General features: G+C 40.6%; 1 protein-coding gene across 1 annotated transcript in view; it reads right to left on the minus strand.

Moving 5' to 3' along the window:
- The window catches only part of CEP192 (centrosomal protein 192), a 96,139-nt gene extending 81,691 nt beyond the window's left edge, over positions 1–14,448 (minus strand). Inside the window, exons 1-9 of the mRNA XM_075495456.1 lie at positions 14,182–14,448; positions 12,175–12,225; positions 10,992–11,138; positions 9,339–9,550; positions 7,982–8,080; positions 6,788–6,928; positions 6,328–6,485; positions 5,515–5,665; positions 1,686–1,869 (exon numbers count right to left, since the gene is read on the minus strand). Coding sequence (XP_075351571.1) covers positions 1,686–1,869; positions 5,515–5,665; positions 6,328–6,485; positions 6,788–6,928; positions 7,982–8,080; positions 9,339–9,550; positions 10,992–11,138; positions 12,175–12,225; positions 14,182–14,292 — 1,254 coding nt within the window. The 5' untranslated portion in view covers positions 14,293–14,448. The remainder of the gene's footprint in view (positions 1–1,685; positions 1,870–5,514; positions 5,666–6,327; positions 6,486–6,787; positions 6,929–7,981; positions 8,081–9,338; positions 9,551–10,991; positions 11,139–12,174; positions 12,226–14,181) is intronic.
- Positions 14,449–15,838: the final 1,390 nt, after the last annotated feature.

Genomic DNA, 15,838 nt, shown 5'->3' on the forward strand with positions numbered 1-15,838 from the left:
TCTGTTTTAGGAATGAATCCCAGTATGATAGTTGTGATTTCTTTTTTTTTTTTTTAAATGACTCATTCTCCCACAGAGGAATATTGTTACTCCCTACCCCAATTTAAACCTTATTTTTTAATCATGTAACGTTTCTGTTGTTTACCATACAAAGTATGGCATAGTTCCATAAAAGTTAACTTTTTGGTAAAAAGGTCTGTGTACCTGCTTTTACCAAACTTCCACACACACCCCCAGTTCTGTTCCTGCTGGCCAAAAATTACCAGCAGCCTACCTCCACCCACAGTCAGCAAGCACTCTGTAACACCATTGTTACCTCTCATGGCTTTTTAGTAAATTAAAACTAGATTCTCTCAGAGATAATCAAGAAACAAATGTGGTGAGAAAAAAATATAGCATATGAGCAAATAAAGTTGCCGGAATACAAGTAAAACTCACAGGAACTTGCCATTGTTTTGGAAGAATGCAGCTTGCCCTCTCCATTACCTTATACTAGTGGTCTAGTCCACGAAGTAGCATAAGCCCATTTTGAAGCACACTGAAACACTGTTATACTTTGGGTTTCTGCTGCACAGAGCCCCCTTTGTCCTTCCTCCCCCCTGAGATCTGCTGAACACGCTCAGCAATTACATCGTGTACAGTAATGGTACTCCCTAGCAATACCATGTAGTCATTGTCCAGTTTTATCCTCCCGCCTGTCTCACACCAGCCAAAGCTGAGTCAATGCCAGCATGCTGATCCACAGCAATGATATGATGTTCCTGTGCTGACACATCACAACGAGAGGCTTTTAAGGCAGTACTATTTCTTAAAAGTGTCCTAAGTGAATTATTCAATCACTGGAAAAGAATTAAGACATAATTTGAAATCCAACAACCCTAGTAGTATCTGCAAGATCTTCAACACGCCCGTGAGGAAAGTCAGAGCACACCCCGTGGCAGAAAAATGTAATGTGCAACTGTGCATCCAGAATGGCACATGACTTCACAAAAGCAAAGCTCTGAGAATGGACACCTGAATCAAAAAAGCTCCTTGAGCAGGAGCCTGTTAAAAAAAAAAAAAAGCCTATTACAAGAAAAAGCCTATTAATACAGACCTTTTAGAATAAGTTTATTAGTCAACCGCAATTATAAAATTTAAATATTTATACAGCAAGATGGAAAATTCTTAAGTAACCAAACACTCCAAACTATTTTGCTGCAGTATACACAGGAATGGTTTTGTTTCTTTTACAAGTTGATCCAATATCATCCTTTAGTTACTCACCAACTTCTTGAAGGCATGTTTAATTTTGAGAATACACTTCACATTTGTCAGTGCAATATACAAAAGGAAAAAAATTCAAGACCACACTAAACCGATTCCAAAAATAAGGGGGGAGGGGGGGGAGGGGAGAAAAAAAGGACAGGCACACTGAAGTCAGCTACTCTGTAAATAGCTCATGGTTAATACAGTTTGTATGTGTTGCCGTAGTTCAAAGGGTACAGATTAAAGTGTCGCTTTGATACACAAACATAAATAACATGTTCCAAATGTTGTAGTTTGTTTTGCAAAACATGCATGAAGTCCCCAAATTTTTTAAAATCTTCTGTACAAGAGAAGAAATACAAAGGCAGCCAGAAACGGAAGCATTCACCAAACACCAGAATAAGGCCCTTCAGAGTTTATTTAAAGTAACATTAAACCCCTTCATTCTCAGGTAATAGATTAAGAGGCCGAGATACACATCGTCTGCGAGGGTGAGGATACTGGATGTTGGCAGTGTCAGCATCGCAAGAGTGCTCTATCAGAGGAGGAGGAGGAAGGAGCTGGGCATGACTGGACCATCTCGATCCAGCCCGTGGGGAATCCAGAGGGGGAAAGAAATACCTGAAACAATTAAGAAAGGAACAAAACACCAAAACAAAAAAACCAAAATAAAACAAAACAAAAAAAAACAAAACAAGAAAAGAGAAAGGTAGTAAATACAAGGAGAACCAAAGGGGAGAAAAGACATGCTGAAAAAAAAAAAAAGGCTTTAGTATATCCATGCCAAAACCAATAGAACATAATAGCAGAAATCAAGGCTTGTAATTCAAAACAAGACAAATCTGGAAACTGTTCTTTAAAGGAAAATAATACAGTCTTTTCCACTGAAATTCACAGAAAAGAATACCGTAATAATAATCCTAGTATACATTTTTACAAAAGAACAGATTGCTTTGGAAATCAAAAGGATGTTGTAGCACAGCTATTAACAGACTTTCATTCTCCCAGAATTCCTGTGATTTGTTAACAGAGCTTTTAGTAACGCTTCATTTGCAACACAAGATATACATTAAATTTTATGTAAGTACATTTTCTGCGTATGCATCTAATTCAGATTAACCTCACAGCACTTCTAGAATAGATGTAAAAACATACCTGTTTTTACAATACTTTAAATTTAGTAATATACATTTACAGATAATAAATTTCAATGAAATACAGTCTTTCTATATATTTACATATTTCTGCAAAATCCTCAGAGTAAATTTAAGATTCCTGGTGAATGCAAGACTCAGACTTATGCCATTTCATGTCATTTTTCTGCTGTTTTTATTAGAACTTACCCGTAATACTTGTGGATTTTAGTATAACTGTATTAGATACCTAGAGGTGTTTTCTGTCTTGTTTACATTTCCGTGGACTTACATAAAGGAACAGCTATATGATTAATGAAATTATGGGACAATTCACAACAAGCTGCATTTTGGTTTCAATCTTTGTATGGCTCAAGTGTTTGCATTTTTTAAGGATACTATGCTCAGAGAATTTTAGTTACTCCATGGAATTATTACCATAGGAATGGATGAGTACATATCAGAAAAAGTACTTCTCTTAGTTAGGATGAAGAAAGTATGACAGTACTTACAAAACATTTATTTGAAGTCATACTAAGTTATAAATGAAGCAATACCAAACTGTTAAAAGCTACCATCTGTACAATTGTCAAAACACAGTTTTCTTATTCCTTTAAAACTAACAGTTTCACACACTACCAAGCAGTTACAAACTTGTGATGTTTAGGAATCTTAATCAAATGCTGAACACTATGAAATGCAAAACAAATTAGTTATCAAAACAATTTTAATGAAAATTATTTTAATGGTCACTTCCCTCCTCCCATCCCAATCAAGGACAAAAATTCTCATTTTTAGTGACAAACTAGTCTTTTAATTTGACAAGCTTTCAAAAAAAAAAAAAAAATGTTTTGATGGAAGTTTTGGGGTTTGGGTGGTTGTTTGTTTGTGGTTTTTTTCCCAAACAAGAAGCCTCTCCAAGTATTTTTCTATCAGGAGTTCCAACAGTATCAAACTGTGCGGGCTAGTACAAAAAACGTACACAACGTGTTTTAAAAAGGCTTTTTGAATAGCATTTAGTAGTTAGCAGGCTGCTGGTGTCTTGGGAGAGGTCAAACGGCGTTGGGGAGGGGAAAAAGGAGTTCGTTTTCCATTCCTGTGTGCATGCAACAAGCAGCAAAACACCAAAGTTACTCCAGTTAGCTTGGTATCAGCTCTGCTTTCTGTTAAAAAGGACATAATACAAATGGAGAATGGAAATTGTATCATAAATCTAGACACATAATTACATCAACATAACAATACAGCCTTACTGACTTATTTTCCAACACTCTACATCAGCTGTTCTGAAACTATTTTGACTACAAATCCAGTTTGGTGGTCGTGCTTTAACAAAGTTTTCCAGATCTGCCTATGCTGTATCTGTTTTAAGTGTTTAAATGTATAGACACTGAAACATAGCATCTACAGTCACAGACAAAATAAATTCTGTGTAGCATACCAATTTAGCCAAATGTCAGTACATAAATCTTTATTATTGTAAGTGTTAATACACTAAAAAAGTTAGCAACTGTGCTTATGCAATTCAAGCCAATGTGATTACAAACGAAAATGTAGTTAAGTGCATCTTTTTTTATAGTAAGGTTCAATCCTAGGACAAGACACCATATATTTTTGACATTCCACAGCCAAGGACTTAATTCTGTAACAAAACGTTAATTCCGAATTGGAGCTGAGAATAACTTATTAAAAAAAAAAAACAAACAAACAACAAAACCATTTTCAAAATACAGAGCAATGGAAGGAGTCTAAAATAATGCCAGAAGTTTCAGTTTCACAATGGCTTACTACCAACTTCAGGGAGAGGAGAAGAACCAGTGGGGTGGGGTACAGTAGTCTTGCTGTCAGCAGCACAGTCTTAGAGAAGGAGACTCTGAAACCACACCCTGTGCTAAAGAGGTATAAAATGGCCTGTATCTCCCTACAGGAGCCCAAGCAAATACAGTTAAATAGGTTCGGATATCACATTTCCAAGACAGGACCACATTTCAGCATTTTTTGCTACACTGTAAGTAGCACCTGGAACCAGATGACCAGTATCATTTTGGCCTCCTTTCTTGCTGGAGACTTGGCCCATTACCACCTCTTGCTCTCCCATTTATCTTGTGAGGAAAATGTGAAAGCCCTTCTCTGTTCTGGCTTCCAGATCCCTAGCTGTGTTGAACTGCCATTCAGGATTGACTGCTGAAGCGGGGGGGCAAAGGCTACTCTCCAAAAGCAAACTGTCACAGTACTTTACAGATGAGCATTTTAAACTGAAAAAAAGCCACATTAGTAGCTGCACATGGATGGAAATGGAGGTTATCCCAAGGCATTTGAAAAAAATAAAGGTGGGCACAAAACTCGGAAGCTGCTGCTACGGAATTTGGCCACATCTAGTCCTTACATAGGACACGTCCTGTAAAGTTAATTGTACGTGCTCCACCATACAATTGCAGGGCTCAGTGTATTTCTAGATTTCAGTGCGCACAAATTAAAATGGTTTTCAGAAGAGGCAGTTAAATTTACCTACTAAACAGCAATTATTACAGAATAAAAACATAACAGAGAAAGCAAATTAATCTGCAGTAAGAATGCCATATGAGGAAGATTAAAAAACCCAAAACTCTTACTCAATTGATGTTACACCTGCAAAAATGCAAGTAAACTAACACTAGTATATGAGTGTTGAAACCATACATTATGAAGTATCTTTTCCTCCTTCCTTTCTGCTACATTATCCCAGTGAAAAAGAGAATTTGTTGCTGGTATTTTTGCTTCACTTTTAAACATGCATCTAAAACAGAAGGGCAGTTGCACAGCAGTATGATGAACTTTCTCCTTGTTTGAAACTATTTCAGAAAAGTTATTTTTAATCATGTGAAAGGACTAAAAGTGAAAATAGTTGTTTACATTGCTTATTTATACTGAATTATTCAGTATGGCTTAGGTTTTGTTCATTTTCGTCTTAACACTGGCATAACAGACACCATCACAGAGCAAAACTAGAATAGCTTGTAGAAGTATTCATGCAATAAATTACATTGCACTTTAAAAAAAAAATTATTAAACAAACATGAAAGCTAAATGAAATTAAGAAGACTCAGAGAAGAGAGTATTTACTGAAATTCAGTCTCTCTACTAATTAACCTACCTGCTGGCAGATGATCCATTTAGTGAATTCTGTAGACTTGTATTGGCTGAACCTAGAGAGGCATTAAAAATTCCCTGCTGAGAACTACCATTCACTGGACTCCCGTTACCTTTCAGTATACCAGTACACTTCCAGTTGTCCATGTAATTAGCTGTAAATACAGATATATAAAAACTGTTAGTTTCTTTTCTGAAGCTCACCTTTTGATACAACTATGATGTTTCAACTGCTACGCACCTGCTGTGAATTCAAATTTAACTTGAAATACCAATATATAAATTCCAAACAGCTGAGGGTCTGGCCCTTTTGCTGTCTGACATTCTCTGCCTATCCACGATTTAAAACTCAGTTTTGTTCAGTAGCAAGAATGAGCTTCTTTTAATAAAATACTGAGAAATAAATGAGAATGGATGAGGAAACTGCCACTGTTTTTTGTTGTTGCTTTTGGAAATTTAGACAGAAAAAAAGCCAGTTTGCCTCAACATTGTGACTAAATGTAGATTTTCTGGTTTTGGCAGCAGGCAAAGATAGTAATGCAATACATATGTTAATTTTAAAAGTTACAACTCTACATAGCTCTAGTCTAGTGAAACAATTTGAGGATACAGTAACAACTATTCACAGCAGCATAAATCATGCAACTGTTCCAGCACAGAAAGTTATTTCCTTTTTCTGAAATGTAAACAGAAATATAAAAATCTATCATTCACAAATATAAAATGAACTTTTACTCCAAAATTATGTTTTGAGTAAAATTTCTCAAGTATATTCAGCATACTACAATGCTAATGTATTTCAGGTGGGTGACCTTACCCTTCCAGAGCCTAACACAGCCATCATCACCAGAGGAGGCAAGCACTGTGCCTGTAATATTCCAGCTCACTCGCCACACCTGGGAGTTGTGATTATCAAATTGTGCCACAATATGAATTTCAAATTTCGTTAATCCTCCAGATGAAGTCAATTCTTTCCTGTTTAAGAGAAAAGTGACAGTTCTGCACACAACTGTTCAAAGGTCTGGACTCGAACATGATGACAAAAAGAGAGGACTACATTTTTCAAGGAGTTTATATAACAATTGTTACTAGATTAGGAGTATTAAGGGGTATTCAGACAAAATTATAGACTTGCTCACAATCTTGTCATCTTAAAAATCAGGCTGCTAAAAAAAATCCTGCATGCATTAAGTTACTACTTTTGCTTCGCAGATACTAGTGAAATAAGACTATAGTACGCACCACATCATACCGAACTATCTTCCTTTTAAGCTCACCTTAGAGGTTTTAGTGTGAAAATTCGTACATCTTTGGTTGCTACAGCTAAGATGTGGAAGGATCTTCCTAGATTTGGAGCAAATGCAATATCATGTACAGGATCTGTGACTGTCATCAGAGCTTCTGCTTTTGCATATTTCCTATACAGCATAAGAAATTAACCTTTAGTGCCATAAAAACTGCCAGTGATGCAAATTATATAAACCAGACATAGTGGAACAGGGGAAAAGGGATTACTATACATGATGAGACTTGCAAAAATAAAATTATTTTCTTAACATAAATTAAATTGTAAGTAATAATTACAAGCTGATTTCTTCAGAAATTGAATACATCGGATACAGTGACTACTAACAACAGTATGTTAAATCATACAGCAAAAGCAAGGATTCCAGTACAAAGAACATTTTTGTCTACAGCTGGAAGAGGGAAATAAAAAGATTCTTCCATTCACAAATCTACACGGAATTTGTATCTCAGTAACTTACTAAATTTTCTGTGCTTGTAAGCAGACCACTATCTGCCTCCTTCGCTGTATGATAAACATGTATTCCATTTTCTTACTTACCACCAGGTAAGTTACAACTTTTCTTTATTGTTAATGCACAGAGAACATTGTCTGAAGCCAGGCATAAATGCACAAAACACCTTGGCTCCTTTCCCACACCAATCACCCTGAATGAAACAGAAGTTCTCTGTCATCATTTAATTGAAAGTGTTGTGCGTACGCTTCCTGGCCTTTTCTGGTTCAGAATTCTTAACTGTACCAACTGAACTTTCACATAACGCTAGTAATTCATGGGACTTTCTGTCATTATAAACATGCTTTTAAAAGCATTTTAAGGTCGCCTGGACCAAAACAGTGCCTAGTGCAACACAATTCAAATTTCAACTTTGTCCTATTAATTCCTTGTGCAAAATTAAGGATATAAATTAGTAGAAGCAGAAAACAACAATTCTCCCTTTAAAATGCTGGTAAGAATGCTGGCATTTCTGCACTAAGATGGAATGAAATTATCAGTATCGTGTCTGTTAACATTCTGAGGTCTCCCTCTCCCATCCAATGGCTCAGACACAGAATTAAGGTATGATTATTTACTACTCCACTCCACATCTAATGACAGGAATAAAAGGCCATATATTACAAACTATTTTAAGATCCCACAAATGTTATATATTGTCATTTAGCATACCTGGTATTTTCGTTATATTCATAAATTTGAACCTTAGCCAATATATTTGGACTGTTGTCATCACTTCCTACAGCTATCATTGGAGAATGTGCTCGAGAGCTAAAAGGTGAAAACAAATACTGTTATATTTACAAATGATTTCACAGAAAGTACACCAAGCCATTTTTTTAAATTTCAGACATATTATCTACAAAGAAAACAAAACAAATATCACAAGGAAAAAAAAATCACAAGGAAACATGAGTAAGTGCTATTCACAGTTACCGGTACAATCTCCATTCTGTTGTTTTGAATGCCTACTTTATACACCCACTAATGAGAAATCATTAGGGAACGTTATTTGGCAATTCAAGATGATGCTCCCAGAGAGTGGGATTGATTTTATATATGCATCCGCAGTCAAGTATTTGCCACAAGTTTCATGGCAGAGTCTGCATTCTTTGCGGTACTTTTAATGATTGATTTAGTGGGATTTCATTCAGGTTTTGGAAGATAGATTACAAAAGCTAAATGTAGATGAGCTCTAGTTTCTAAATCAACTTTTAACCCCATCCCACGCACTAAAGAGAAGCCTGTACTCCGAACCTTCAGCACAGACTACTACTAATGAATAGAAGAGTAACTGGATCAGCAGGACACAGAGCACTACTTCTGTAGGTAAAGCCATTAAGTGCTTCTGGACAAACAGAAGCCAAAGCAGTTCAGCCCTGAATGTTTTTTCCCTTCCTATTATTGCTGGGGGAGGATACGAGATGGGAAGCCAAGGAGAACCTCTGCTTGTCTGTGTTCTTCTGGGTGGGGAGACTACCCAACCAAACCCCTCTCTGATTCTTTCCTGTTCAAGAAGGTTAAGTATATCATTGAGCCCACGAGGATATAACTAAAAGAACAATGCTTAGGCTTTGTATTTGTGCTAGCGAGACTCTTGTGGTTCCTAGTACTCTGTTGCACTGGCAAGGACACGTGTCCTTGTTAGAGTTGTCAAAATTATTACCTATTGCAACACCTTTCTTAAGGAAAGAAGAGAGAGACAGGAACTGTCCCTTTATAAACATTTTCTCTTATGAAAATCCCAGTGAAGTTTTGTGGGATAAATTAAGAGCACTCCATAGCTCTTTAGCTCATTACTTGCTAAAAATAATTAAACTGGGAATATTTCCTCACAGACCACAGGAGGACTTTTTGTAACACTTCTCTGGCTCTGCCAAACTTGCTTTATTAAAAGAAATGTTAGCAGCTTTCTTTCAGATCTGAGTAATGTACACTCAGTCTTCTCCATGCATGTTTTAGGATTTATTCTACAAAATTTCAGAACTAACTCTTTGGATCTTCTGCTTAAACAGTTTTAATAACATACCTTGAAGGATTCCAAGAAATACAACTGCAGCTTAGCTTACATGAGATTTCATGCTGCAGGGACCACTGACTGAGATTCATCACATCTGGAGCTTCATAAATCCTTACAACTCCATCTGCTGAACAGGTTGCTAACATAAGACCCATATGCTTGGGAGCAAACTTCACATCTGTAACAGATGTCCTACTGTCTACGAGAGTGGTCCTCTTTACCTGCAATGAAAGACAAATTCTTGAAGGAAATACTAGAAATTTCCATCAAAAATTTATTCCCTAAGGAAGGCTAATGAAAGTCTGACAACACCATTTCATCGGCTTACGTCTTCCATCAAGAACTAAAAAAAAAAAAAAAAAAAAATTCTTTATACACCAATGAACTGGAGAAGTGACAAGTGACAAATTGTTGCACTGATGCAATTTCAAGCATCAAGAGATACACTCACAGTGGTATCAAAGTTCTGATACCAAAAAGAGTTGTTTAGATTATGCTCTTCAGAAAAAAACCAAACACGTAACATAAGCATAAAATACAAGAGTATTGGCCACAGGCAGTTTGAAACTGTCCTCTTCATTCATACTGGTGACAATATTAACCACGATGCCTAGCAACGCCGCTTTCTAATTTCAGTGCTGCTGAGGTTTACCATGAAGCATTTTCCAACAGAAGCATCAAAACAACAAGTATTTCTGATACGGGAATGGGTGAATACAGCAGGCATTTGATAGGAAGATTAGCTAGGGTGAAAGAGGAAAGAATTGTAAACATTTGTTTTTCAAGTTGTCTCCTCTCCTGCCAAGAAAGTACGAGTTTGAGCTGAAAACTATGCATCACAACTGCCTCCTGCACACAGAATTCAGCCTTCCTACCCCACTGGGTGCCAAAGGTCCTGACAACCCAACTCTTCTCAGTTATGTATTTTAATGTTAGCAAACTTTAGTAGAAAAGAGAAAACTGCAGATATTTTAGCAACCTAAAACAAAATAAAACATTAGAGGCAGGAATACTATACTGAGTTATACAAGATGACACATGAAGAATAGCTGCAAAATAATCTATTTAGATCTAAAATTCCCTTGATGAAATGCTACCCAGAAAATCCACTTCTGAGCAAACTATTTCCCCCTGAAACCTGTTCTATTGTTTGAAGGATAAAAAAGAACAGCATGAGACAGCTTCAAATGAGCTCTTGTCACAGAAGAAAAAACCCACAACTTCAATTCTACTGTAGATGGCAATTCATGTCTGCAAGTTGTTTGCCAGGGAACGTCTTACTAAGAAACACCAATAGTAGTGACACTAATTGGCCTGAATGTTGCCATGTAGCTGTTTTTCCCAAATGCTTTAAACATACTTACTTATATTGGAATATTGCCACAAAGTAACCAAACATAGGCAAATTCAGGAACACTTTATATTAACAGAAGAAAACAGGGTGTTTTCTCCATGTCAGGAATAGAAAATATGTTGCAAAACCAGAAATGTCCAGTAACTTGGTATTTAGAACAATTTTCATGTTCAGTCATCTGTTTAATTCTGGAATTTAAACAGTTTAAAACTTCAGCCCATTATGATAAGCAAACAAATCAATGAGACACAGTAAATCTGTTTATATGAGAACATATAGAAACTGTAATTAATATGTTAAAGTCTCACCCAGTGACTCTGGCCTCGGAGTTTATCATTTGACTCTCCCACTATTTCTTCCCATACAGCTGCTGTTCTATCAAAAGAGCAGGAAGCCAGGACCTGCCCAAATTCAGGATGGGCCCATGTCACGCGCCACACAGATCCACTATGTGTCTGCAAGATAACACCAAAACACTATAGAGAAACATCCTTATTGTACTAGTCCAAGCCATCGTACATTTTCATTACTTTCTGCAGAAGCAGAAGTAAATTCTAGGAAGTAGTAAGACTATTCCTTTGAAACCTATCTCCTTTTATAAAGCTCAAAGTTACACAGCAGCTGTTGCATTTGTTTATTCTTATAAGCACTGCAAAAGTTTTGTTGCTATTAGTTAATGGTTAAAGGGTAATTATTGCAGGTATATTTCAAGGCATTATTTATTACTTCTTTAAACCATAAGTTCCAAGCTAAGATTCTGCCTTGACACAAAAAGTACAGCTTTGTTTTCAACTTTCAGCCGTTACCATGCTCACTTCTAGCTTGCCTGTACTCTTCCAAAGCATGTGCAGAGCATTACTTACCTTCTCCTTTTTTACATGAAACTCCTCTTTCATACCTAGTCAACCTAACACTTCTTTTTTTAGAGAAGGGGAATTCAAAAGCTTCACTGGCATTTCCATTTACAGGGATTATTGTATTGTGATCCTATTAAATACAAGTTTAAGGACAATTCAGAAACTGAATGCACTAATTATCCTGATGAAGCAGAGTCTCTGTTTGACACAGTTCTCAGAAAGGTTTGGAAAAAAATAGAGGTCAGATGTTGTAACATTTAATAGCCAGACCTCTTCCTTTTTCTTTTCTTTTTTTTTTTTTTTAAAGTCTTACAATGTGCAAAAAGGAAATATTCAATTGAAAATGAAGGTACTATTTTCTAACTCCCTAAACACCAGTTACTGCCATGTTTACTGATAACAAAGTCTGCCAACATAACTAATACTATAAGACTGCATGCTAGCCTCTGCTTTAAGTGAGAGGCATTAGAGATGTTTTATAAAAGCAGAGAAAGAGTATTTTACCATAAGAAATACAGGATCTACAACGAACCAAAAATATTTCTGCTCTACAAGTCAGCAAAACCTAAGTATGTTTCTTCAAAAACAAAGGAGAAATTATGGTTATAGCTGTGTAGCTTTTATAAATACAAACCTTCCAGCTAGCAGTGCAATGCCAATCCCCATTTTCACTTTTGTCCCAGACCTATTGAGAAATCAAAATAGAATCATACAATTTGTAAATAAAGCTTACTAAGTAATACTACAAAACACAGCCATTAAAAAAAAATACGTATCTATACACACCACTAAACATTTTCATCTGGAAAACTCTGCCTGGCTCAGCACACGACTGCAATTCACTCGATCTTGAAAATATCCCTACTACAGGTAGGGAGAAGAGGCGTACGCCCACAAAATCCACTATTGTATGAAGTCTATCTTTTTTAAATTATTCATAGAAGACAAATTATTACAATTCTCAACACTTCATTCACTCTGTTCCATGAGTATGCTACTCACTTTCCCTCTAGAGCCCCCATGGTCCTCACCAGGGCACGTGCTCAGATTTGGTCGCAAAACCCTGATGTGGCTCCTGGCAATCATCCCAAAGACAGAACAGGACAGCAAAAAGAAAATGAAGCTAGTGGGGGAAGAGATCTTGTTTCTGTTTCTAATATTTCTGCCTTGATTTATAACCACACGCAAGTCTCTCTAACCTTCCTTTCTCTTGATTTCCCGTACATCTTAATCGTCATGATGACTTTTTTTTTTCCTGAAAAATTGTGAAGGAAGTCATGAATGTAACCAGATGAAAGACACCTCTAGAAGCCTGGCATCCACTCTCTTTTGTCACTCATTCACTATGTAACTTTACTGAAAGTCACCTCACTTTTGCCATTCCGGATCTCTAATACAACCTTGGTTGTTATCATCACAGCCGAACTTCGTAACTTCTCCCCGACTGCTATTCTGCAGGGCCCACCTAGCGAGAACGGGACCTATGCCAGACACACCACTGCTGTTTTACAAGTGTTGTAAAACTCGGGTTAGAGTAAAACTTCTTAAGACAGTCTCATAGAGGATACTGCTATGATTGGAAAGCAACGTTACATTGCTAAAGAACATCGGTTTTGAGTTCTACCTACCTCTTGGCATCTTTCTTAAGAATATTCTTTTCAGGCTGCAAGTTTTACGTAGTCAGTCCAGACCAAAGACTGACGTGGTTCTGGCTTACTTTTGGGGGAACGTTTTTGTTGTTGTTGTTGTTTTTAATGTGTGGTCAGGGAGAAAGGGCTGCTCGCTTGTTTTTAAGCCTGATCTACATTTGACATAGCTTTCTATGGAAAAGCAATTTTCTCAACCATTTACCTGGTCTAACAAAAGATATGACTGCTCTCTGCAAACTACATTTCTTACATCTAACCGTGTAACTCCTGAAATTTTGTGAACCTTCTCACTATGTTCAAAAAAACAGAAAAGCAATTAATTTTTCATTTACTATTGTTTTATCCCCTCTAAAGGAATGTAAAATCAAGGTTTCTAGTATTTTACAGTTTCCCTAATCTGCCAGAGCACACGCAGAACATTTCAGCCTTATGCTTCTTGGCACTTCATTATGAAACAGCAGCTTCTTCCCTTAATGCACTTAAATAAATACAGATTTTTCAGGTGAATCAACAAAACAAGCAGCGCTGCTGCAGCCACGATAGTTTAAGGACGTTTTCCCCGCTGCAGCAGCGGGTCGGAAAAGAAGCTGCGTTCTTACGCGCGTTTGTGTACAGGCGCAAATGCAAACAGCGCGCATTACGTGTGAACGCACGCATCCTGGCTCCGCAGCCCCCGCCGCTACACTCCGATACCGCACGCGTTTCGCTACGGGCCGCAGCCGGGACCTCCCGCGGATCGCGCCCACGGCAGCGCCCCGCGGACACGGCGGGACGCGGGCGCCGAGCGCGGCCCTTCCCTCCCCGGCCCCTGCGGGGCACGGCGGAGCGCTGAGGTACGGGCCCCTCCCGCCCGGAGGCCCGCGTGCCGCGAGGGGGAAGGCTGCGCCCCGGCCCCGCCCGGCCGCCCGGTAGGCCGCGCACCGCCGGCGCCGCGCTACCGCCGGCAGACGCCGCGACACCCCCCAGCACAAGGCCCGGCGGCTCCCGCTCACTTTGACGCTCTGGTCGCTGGAGCAGGTCGCCATGCGCCGCCCGTGGAAGTCGAAGGAGACATCGTGGATGAGGTCGCGGTGATCCGCCGCGATGCTGCGCGCCACGAACATCGCGCCGCGGCGCAGCCGCCACGCTCCCGCCCGCTCGCCCGGCCCAGGCGCGCGCCCTCCTCACGCGGCGGGGCGGGGCGGGGCAACGGCCGCCGCCGGCTCGCGCGTAGCCGGCCAGGGCCCGCCACCCTCGCTCGCTGCTCCGCGCGTGCGCGCTCCTCCCCATCCCCGAGCACCGCGCGGGCGGGCACCGCCGCCGAGCAGAGAGGCGGGGGGAGGAGCGGCGCCTCGTGCTCGACCGTTGCCGCGCCCGCCCCGCCCAGGAGGCTGAGGCGAGCGGGGCGGGCTCTCCCCGCGGGCGGGCGGGCTGCTCCGCGGCCGGCCGCCCGCCTTGCGCTGAGGGTGCGGGCGCGGCCCGTGCACCCACCCGGCCTCCTGCTCCGCTCTGAAAACAGCGCCGGTGCGTGTGGCGGAAGCGTCGGGCCGCGCCGCCGAGCTAACCGAAATGACTACAAGTAGGGAATCTGTCGTATAAAACAGCAAAGCGGTTGACACCGAGTGCGGGCTCGCTGGAAGAGGTCGGGCACGGCTGGGGTTGCGTAGGAAAGTTAAGGTTCCTCCGCAGGTGACGGAGGGGGTGAGCTGCCGTGAGGAGTCCCGGCAGGCCCTGACAGCTCCGAGAGCAGTGGCCGCGCTCCCCGGGACGGACGGCCTTCCCCCGGCCTGTGTCACGTCTGAGGCCTTTTCTGCCCCGGCTTGAATCGCGCGTAGGCTGCGTGGAGGATTTCTTGCCCCACGGCCTCGGGACGGCCCACGTGGAGCGGCCCGTTGCCGTCGTTTCAGCGTAGGGCGGCTCAGCGCTGGCTGTTAGGCTCCAGCAGATGGCGGCAAGTGACGGGCTGTCCCGGGCAGCCGCCGGCGCTGGCCGAGCGCGCCCCACGGAGCGCTGCTGAGCCCTTTGCACCCCACGGACCCCACGGCACCACCGCCCCATTTCCTTCTTTCCCGAACGCTGCTGCTTTCACCGGCTCGTAGGAACCCTTTGTAGCTATTGAGCTCACCCAAATAAATCCCGGTTGCTTTCTGTCATCACCGTCCACACCTTTACCCCTGTCCTCTGGAGCCCAATTGCTGTCTCCTGACCGGTGCTGCTGCTTCCCTCTTCTCCCCTCTCCCTGCCCAGGACCATCGCCATTTCCCTCTCTTAGCAGGTACTGTTAAGTCTCTGTACATTACCTTACTTACAGTTTCGGAGCTCACTGTAATAATGCAAATCAATAAGGAAGCAGAGAAGAAGAAAACCATTCAACGTGGCAGTGTATGATTTACTTCTTTATGATTTACTGTACTAATGAGTACTGTCAGAGGAGCCCTGAGATTACTGTGGTGCAAAAGAATATCAGGCCTGCTTCTCAAGGAGCAGTGTGTAGGGGCTAAGTTTCGAAGGTTTTATAGGGAAGGTGAAGCATGCGATCTACAATGCAGACCATGAAGGAATCCGAAGACAGGTTGGAAGCACTAAGTGAGACGAGGTGGGTATTGGATAGCATCACAGACTATGAAGCAGAGGAAGCAGAGACTTGCACATGGTAGAAAACACATCACA

Source organism: Mycteria americana, chromosome 2, assembly GCF_035582795.1.
Source record: "Mycteria americana isolate JAX WOST 10 ecotype Jacksonville Zoo and Gardens chromosome 2, USCA_MyAme_1.0, whole genome shotgun sequence".
NCBI classification, from domain to species: Eukaryota; Metazoa; Chordata; class Aves; order Ciconiiformes; family Ciconiidae; genus Mycteria; species Mycteria americana.